Below are 7,751 nucleotides of genomic sequence, written 5' to 3'. Positions count from 1 at the left end.
TGAGTAAATCGCTTGCTGAGTTCAAAAACAAATTAAAAAAAATAGTACAAACAACCTACATCAATCAGAGTTAAAATGATAAATTCAAAACATTAAATATAATGATAAATCAGAACTAAGTTGATAAATAGAGAAAGGTATATAAATATCCATTATGAATACAAGAGAAAATTGACACAAGAGTGTCAGGGTGTGGAAGTATATAATCCCGATACAAACCAAAAGTTGTAAAAATATCACGGTTAAGGGTAAAGTATGAGCCTTAATGGAGACTTCTTTCTTCTTACTTTTTTCTTTTCTGATTGATATAAAAATGATTTATTAGATACAATCACATAACGGGGTAGGACTAGATAAGTTTTTTACTTCTTCCTACTCCCTTGAACATAATAACTGTGTTGAATGAAGATTGATTTCTTTCTTTTTACTTTTTTTATCTACCTTATTTTCTGTCAAATTATTACTGTATATATGTTTTATGTTCAATAAACAAACAAACAAACAAACAAACAAATACGTGTTACCGACCCCGTGACGTCACCGGCTACACTCAGCTGATCCTCCTTCTGACCGACACAATTACGAGCTGGTGTCAGCGGCAACAGCGCGGAACAGCTGGTAACTTCTTTTTATTTTAAGATGGCATTTCAAAGCTTGCCATTGCCACGACTCTGGTTAGGCCATTAATTCTCGTGCAGACGAGTGTGCTTGCCAGCAGCCAAGCTTGGTCGTTTAGGCTAGTTAGCTAGCAAGCAGCTATGTTAGCTCCGCCGTGATGCGTTTATGGGCCTCTTCCACCGCGCTTCCGTCTCGAATGCTTGATGTCTGACTGAGAGCAAACTGCGAGATGGAAGGCTACGATGAAGCGGACTCGCTGGAAGCACCCGAGCTTCCTCTGGAGGTCAGACATCTTCATTTAACTCTACATTGTAGCTCGTTGACTGAAATTATTTTGTCCAGACTACGTAGTCTGAAAAGAATTACAGTCAGAAACGACGTAATTGTAACAGGACATTTAAAAATTCCGACATGAACCGAAACGCCACACTCCTTGGTCGACACAAGATAAACCACCTGACATGTGTACTTAGGTACCATAACTTGAGTTTCATAAAAGTAATATTTTCACGTTCTTAATAGTTTGTTCTCATAAATTAGAGTTCCATTCTTGTAAAATTACAAATAGATAAATTTTTATAATAATTTGACGTCTAAATGCAGCTTTTTGTTTTGCAATGCTATTAGTCCCTTTTTAGTCTTTTAAAAATTACACTGTACATTGTAGTTGCCATGGGGAGCGAATGTGAAGCTAGCTCTAATATTGAAATGTATTCATGTGGAAAGTGGAGACAATGTAACAGCACTTGTAATGTGTGCAACTTGAGCATTTTGCGTACCGGAAATAGAGCTGCGTTTAACACAACTAATATATTACACCGCCTGAAAAACACATGCCCCCCCCCCCCCCAAAAAAAAGATTTAATGTTTTCCTTGGTTTAAACCACTGCTCCACAAGCCATATAAAAGGTGTCATGTTGGGATAGTTTTGTCCCCCCCCAAAAAAAAAATCCCCCAAAATTGCAACAGTTTGGATGCACACTTTTTCTCCTAAATACATTACCAAGGGATTGGGATCTGTGTATTCTCAGAGCTTCAAATTCAGGTATGCCTAATTCTTATATCCCTTTGATTTCATTCTTGTAGAATAATTTCTCTATGATATTTTTTTCCCACTATGGCTCTCATAATCCAGATAACAGTCATTGATTATGCGTAGAGCATCGTTTAACATTGCATATGTAATGTCCTTGTCTTTCTTTCTAGATTGTCGTCTACATCCTGAGTTTCCTCCAGACTTCAGACAGAAAGGAAGCATCACTGGTCTGCCGCAGCTGGTACATTGCCAGCCAGGACTTGTGTTTTCAGGTCATTTTTTTCCATAAATCTGCAATAACATTCAATTTGTCAAGTGAAGGCCGTGCACGTGCAAAGCAAACCTTTTGTCTGTCTCTCTTTTTGCCTGTAGAAAAATGTCATATTTTGCTTTCCGGCTTCAGCCTCATCCTTGGAGCTGGTCAGGAGTCTGGGACGAAGGTCTCACTGCAGCTTGATCATCAGACAGCTGGATGGCTTCAGCTTGTCCAGATCTCTGCTACTGGAGGTCAGGCGGGTGGGGGTTGGCAGTGGGGTGATTGTCATCAGAAAATCTTAAATATAACTTTATTCAAGTCTTAAATAGAAGAATCAAAATCGAACTATACCTTGCCACACGACAAAAGCTTTATTTCTTTACATTTTCTTTTAATATTTTTTATCATGTTTTTGTTGTTATATTGTTCATTTTTCTTCATTAAACACCTAAAAAAAGGTTGTTGATTTTTAGGGAGCTGAAACAGACTAATCACTTTACTTTTGTGTGGAAAATAAATTTGACAAACGAGCAAATTGCGTTTGGCGCGTCTTCAGGCAACAAATTCAGTTTGTAAGTTACGGCACCACTGTATGCCTAACTTGACAGAAAAAAAGCATGGATCTTGTCAGCACTTCTGGGGTCAGAACATCACTGACAATAGTTGAGAGATGTAAAGCTGCTGTCTTTATCTAAGACTTTTCATGGTCATTTAGCAGGAAGAGGTACTTCAGTACTACATGCCACCTGTACTGTATTACCGTATTGGCCTGAATATAAGATGGCCCTGATTCTAAGACGACCCCCTCTTTTTCAAGACTCAAGTTTGAAAAAAGACTTTTTGAACACCAAATAAATCTTTATACAGAAAATAATGACAGTACATCTGAAACAAATGATTCTAACAATATATTTGAGAGAAAAAGCATGTTATTTTGCCTCATTCAAATCTTAATATCTGATCATTTAAATATGTAAACTAAAGTGCAATCACATTCGTAAATGAATGGCTTCTGGTTTTTGAAGTGTAAATGACATCATAACTTCTCCTCAGCTGCCAGTTAACCTGGCCGATCTTTGACCCACTTTTCTCCAGATTGTCGCTACGTTTCTCCATTTTCTATTATCTCTTCTATTATTTTCTTCTCTTTTCTTTCTTACCGCTATTTTTTATTTTTCTTCGTGCTACTGCAACAGTATTGTAATTTTTATTCTTCGTGACAGGGTTTCACTTTGGCCTGGGGAGTCAAGTTCAGCATTCGCCTCAATGATATCAGGCGCCATCGAGCTTCGTGAATGGGTATAATGTCTAGACCCCGAATACTGTATAAGACGACCCCCACGTTTTCAGTTTTATTTCAGTGCAAAAAACAACGTCTTATATTCGAGCCAATACGGTACTACATGCCACTGTATTAACACAAGCATGAACATACAATCCATCTATTAATCAACTATTCCTGTTTTGGGGTTGACCCAGAAATTCCCAGTTCCTACCCAGGTATGACATTTTGGACTATTTTATGCTTCTGGCTTTGTGTAAAAGCCCCTTACATGTTCCCAGTGTATAAAGCAAAGTCCACAGATGAATGCCTTGATAATGTATGATCATGAAGAACTTGTTTCGAACCCCAACCTCAACCCCACCAAACACAGAGAGCTACATATCTTTGGAAATGTCACTTCCCTTATGTGTCCCAGTGTGACTTCAGTCTCTCACGTGTCCCCTTGCTTCTCTGCCATCAGGTGGGCCTAAGTGTCGGCTCCAAGTTGGACAGCTTAGCGCTGCCTGGCAGCAGTGTCACTGAAGCCTCCTTGTTGGCTCTCCTCCCTCGCCTCACTTCCCTCCGCAGGCTCGATCTCAGAGGCCTGGACAGCCTCTTCATGTCTGGAGCCTTCCTCTCCAGGAAGGAACACAGACAGCAGGTAATAAATCCAACATCACTCAGAGACATTCTCTTGGAAATGAATTTCCCATCTTGTGTATCATCTTTATATTCAACACAGAACAGCAATGTGCCTGTCAATTTCAGCCTTGAAAATGTAAATATTCTCAGATTTCTGTCGACTTCCAAGAAAGCTGACTGATGACACTTAGTCACTCCACAGTTTTATTTACAAACTACTATATATTATTGTTTTTCTCTTTTTTTTTGGTCTTTGGGTTATGTAAAATTGTTGATATAAGACAAGTTGTCCTAATATGACTCCTGGTTAAGTTAGTCGTCGTTCCACCATTTAGTTTTCCTGTTCAAACTCCCCAATGTTTTCCACTGTGATCCAGGTTAAGTCGGCTCTCTCTGGCCTCGAGGAACTGGACCTGTCCGACCTGCGCTACCTCTCCGACCTCACCTTCAACCGCCTGACGGGCTGCACACCTCGCCTCCGCCGCCTCTCGTTGGCTGGCTGCCACATCGCTTTTGAGTTTGACCCCTACAGTGGCTGCCCTGTGGGAACTGTCAAGGTTTCCTCTGCGCTACTCTCACTGAGGAACCTGCGGAAGTTGCTCACGGAGCAGAGTGCCACCCTTGTTGCTTTGGACCTCAGCAGAACCTCCATCACTCCCGAATCCCTTCGCACTATTGCCCAGGTTAGGAAACGTTGCTTCTCCACATAGAACAGAACCGCAATATATGCACTAATCATGTGCAATCTTCACTTGAGCGCAAAGGTTTTCCCACCCTTGGCTTATATGACGTGTGTTACAGGTTCAAGGATTGGCTTTGGAGGAGCTGTGTCTGCAAAGTTGCAAGGAGCTGACAGACTACTCGGTGGAGGTTCTGGTGAAGCACCAGCCGGGCCTCCAGAAACTGGACATCAGCGGCTGCACCGAGTTGACCAGCAGGGCCGTGGTGGCCGTAGCGCGAGGCCTGAACTCCCTTACGGACCTCTCTCTGTCACGTGACTGGAAGATCACTGAAACAGGTATCCTGTTCGTCAGAAGAGGCCCGCACGGGATATTTTCATTTTTAAGACTCGATTGTTTGTATCGTGTGATGCGAAAACCCTTGATTTTGTAAGGGTTTGCTGCGTTCGGAATAATTTCTTCTTCTTCCCCTCCAAAGTGTTCTTACGCTTTTATAATTAGTGACCCGTCCAAGTACAGAATTGACCTATCACATTTAAACTCAGAGTAGTCAGTGCACACCTGCCGCTGTCACAATGCGTTTCTTGTAAACTGGCGTAGCAGAAGCCTAACAGCAGAGCCCCGTGCCTTTCGCACAGATCTCGCCAATGTGGGACATTGCGGTTTGACCAACTGAGATCAAAACACAAATGATGTATTAAATATTTTTGCTCGTTTTCTACCTTTTAGGGCAATGTCACCCATTATTTATTATTTTTCAACTATCCGCAATGCCACGTGTTCCGGCTGAAACAAGGTTACGTTCCGAGATTCGCATTACAAAATTCGGACAATCTGGAATAGTTGTGCAATGACCTGCAGGAATCTCCATCAAGGAGTGGCTGTGTCGTGCTTGTGACAATATGTCCCGAGCTCTTCATATATCTGGATGGGGCAAGACAAAGAAGAAAAATCAAGTATGTCTGGCTAAATTTTGCTCACGAAACATGATGTGCCATTGCGGTCCACTTTTTTGACTTTATCTATATTTAGACTGCATCCAGGAAAAGTACAGTATATCTGGCATAGAAGCCAAACGGTAACCCCAGTATAGTGTGTAAACGGTTCCTCATGGTGTCATTTATTTCCATCTCGGAGACTTTGCATTTTCCCAGGAGCGTGTGGACTTTCTCACGTGTGCCCGCTGTTGAAGTTAAGTGACGGTAGTCATGTTGTGTGCAGGCCTAGCCGACCTGGTGTCAGTCCCATCCCTGCGGAGTCTGGATCTGTCCGAGTGTCTTCACATCGGCGGGGCAGAGATGACGAAAGGTTTGTCACGACGCCATGCTGAGCGAGCGCAGCTGGAGAAGCTCAATCTCCGGAGCTGTACTTACATGCGGGTGAGTCCTGTCCGGCGTCCGTCGTGGTCTTAATGAGGACACAGTTTAGAAAGAAGACGGACAATATAACAGTCTCCCTTTGGCTCTCCTCAGGATGAGGCCGTATTCTCCCTTACGCAGGTTCTAGGCAGCAGTCTACGTGAACTGGACCTGACCTCGTGCGTCAATGTGACCGACCTGTCGGTGCGCGCCATTGCCACCTACCTGCAGGGCCTGGTGGTCCTGCGACTAGGTTGGTGTAAAGAGGTGACTGATTGGGGTCTGCTGGGGATGGTGGAGGCGAGCACGTGCGTGCTGGTCGAGGAGAAGGTGAGTGTTGCAGAACGAGAGTGCTGTCATTGCTGGTATCACGTGTACGGACATATTGTTTCATCAAACGTGAAAAGTTGACGTGATGACATTTTACAGCCGGATTGATTTGCATTATTATGGTCATACATTTCCTGACTTCATTCACGCCACACCACGCTGTTCATTTGCCTTTATTTTAGAGTAAGCATAAGTTATAAGACAAATGCTTTTGGGCTATTATACATCTGATATTGTCGATTGTGGTCCAGGATAAATTCAACGCTTGTTTGTTACAAAAATACTTGGAGGAGCACCTTGAAAAAAATAATCATGTCTTAAATTGGATTGTTAAAGGGGAAAAACAACAAAAAAAAATCTCAGTTTGATTATTTCCCAACATTATTCAGCCCGGTGGTCGACTGGTTAGTGCGCCGGCCTCACAGTGCGGAGGTGGAGAGTTCGATTACAGTTCCGGTCTTCCTGTGTGGAGTTTGCGTGTTCTTCCCGTGCCTGTGTGGGTACTTGGATTTCCTCCTACATTCCAAGAACATGCATGGCACGCTGATTGAACACTCTAAATTGTCCCTCGGTATTCGTGTGAGCGCAGATGGTTGTCCGTCACTGTGTGCCCTGCCATTGGCGGGCAACCAGTTTAGGGTGGACCCCGCCTACTGCCTGGAGACAGCTAGGATGGGCTCCAGCATGCCCACGACCCTTGTGAGGATAAGCGGATTAAAAAATGGATGAATGGATTATTCAGACCTGATTGGAGGTGGGGGAGGGAGGCTGTTATTGAAATTAGCCCCACTGTTACACAACAGTATCAGAATTTTCCCCATTGAAGTCATATATCCGCATTCCCCTCGACAGGCAGACAAGGGCCCCAGGTTCACACGCACCTTCGGCAACATGGGCTTCTTCAAGCCTCCGCGATTGCCCTTCGAGGAGCGACCCAAGCTGGTGACGCCGGATGACTTGAAGCAGTTCAAACTGCAGGCGGGGGCGTCGCTGTTAGCGCTCCGCAGGCTGCGTGAACTCAACTTGTCCGCCTGCTGCAAGCTCACCGACAGCAGCATCACGCAGGTCTTCTCGATTCCTTGCTTTTGCACCTGAAAAGAAAAATCATAAGACTGATAGTCTTATGTCAAAGTGTGAGTACAATTTTGAGGGAGAGCCTGTACTCAAAAGATGAAGTCATTGTTTGCGTCTTCCATGCGTAGGTGGTGCGCTTCGCAGACCTCCAGTGTCTCTCTTTGTCCTCACTGCCCGACATCACCGATGCCAGTTTGTTGGCTGTGGCCCGGCACTGCCGGGCCCTCACCAGCCTGGAGCTCAGCCGCTGTGCGCACATAAGCGACCGCGGCGTGGCGCAGGCGGCGCCGTTCCTCCACAGGTTGCAGCATCTCTCCCTCTCGGCTTGCAATCACATTACAGATCAGTAAGTCAGTGCTCTGCCTTGTTATTTAAAACAGCAAATCCCCAATCATCAGTTTCTTCAAAATACTGCATCACGTGAAATCGGTTCTGTTGCACAACAAGACCGTTGGGTGTTCTTGTGGTGTCATCGTGTTTGACTTTATGGATA

At 44.0% G+C, this 7,751-nt stretch overlaps 1 protein-coding gene across 2 annotated transcripts in view; it reads left to right on the top strand.

Annotated features, from left to right (window-relative positions):
* The first annotated feature begins 547 nt into the window (after positions 1-547).
* Positions 548-7,751, top strand: part of fbxl9 (F-box and leucine rich repeat protein 9) — an 8,352-nt gene continuing 1,148 nt past the window's right edge. The window contains exons 1-10 of one of the 2 annotated variants that reach the window (XM_086110085.1): positions 548-901; positions 1,825-1,926; positions 2,027-2,161; positions 3,656-3,835; positions 4,194-4,499; positions 4,618-4,834; positions 5,718-5,875; positions 5,969-6,184; positions 7,037-7,249; positions 7,387-7,604. In XM_086110085.1, the coding sequence (XP_085966211.1) occupies positions 848-901; positions 1,825-1,926; positions 2,027-2,161; positions 3,656-3,835; positions 4,194-4,499; positions 4,618-4,834; positions 5,718-5,875; positions 5,969-6,184; positions 7,037-7,249; positions 7,387-7,604 (1,799 nt within the window). In that variant the 5' untranslated portion in view covers positions 548-847. Of the gene's footprint in view, positions 902-1,824; positions 1,927-2,026; positions 2,162-3,655; positions 3,836-4,193; positions 4,500-4,617; positions 4,835-5,717; positions 5,876-5,968; positions 6,185-7,036; positions 7,318-7,386; positions 7,605-7,751 lie in introns of those variants that run through there. The other variant, XM_086110086.1, reaches the window with a different exon arrangement.

Source organism: Hippocampus guttulatus, chromosome 4, assembly GCF_054856545.1.
Source record: "Hippocampus guttulatus isolate MCC_2025c chromosome 4, RoL_Hgut_1.0, whole genome shotgun sequence".
NCBI lineage: Eukaryota > Metazoa > Chordata > Actinopteri > Syngnathiformes > Syngnathidae > Hippocampus > Hippocampus guttulatus.
This window is presented reverse-complemented; position numbering and strand designations above follow the sequence as displayed.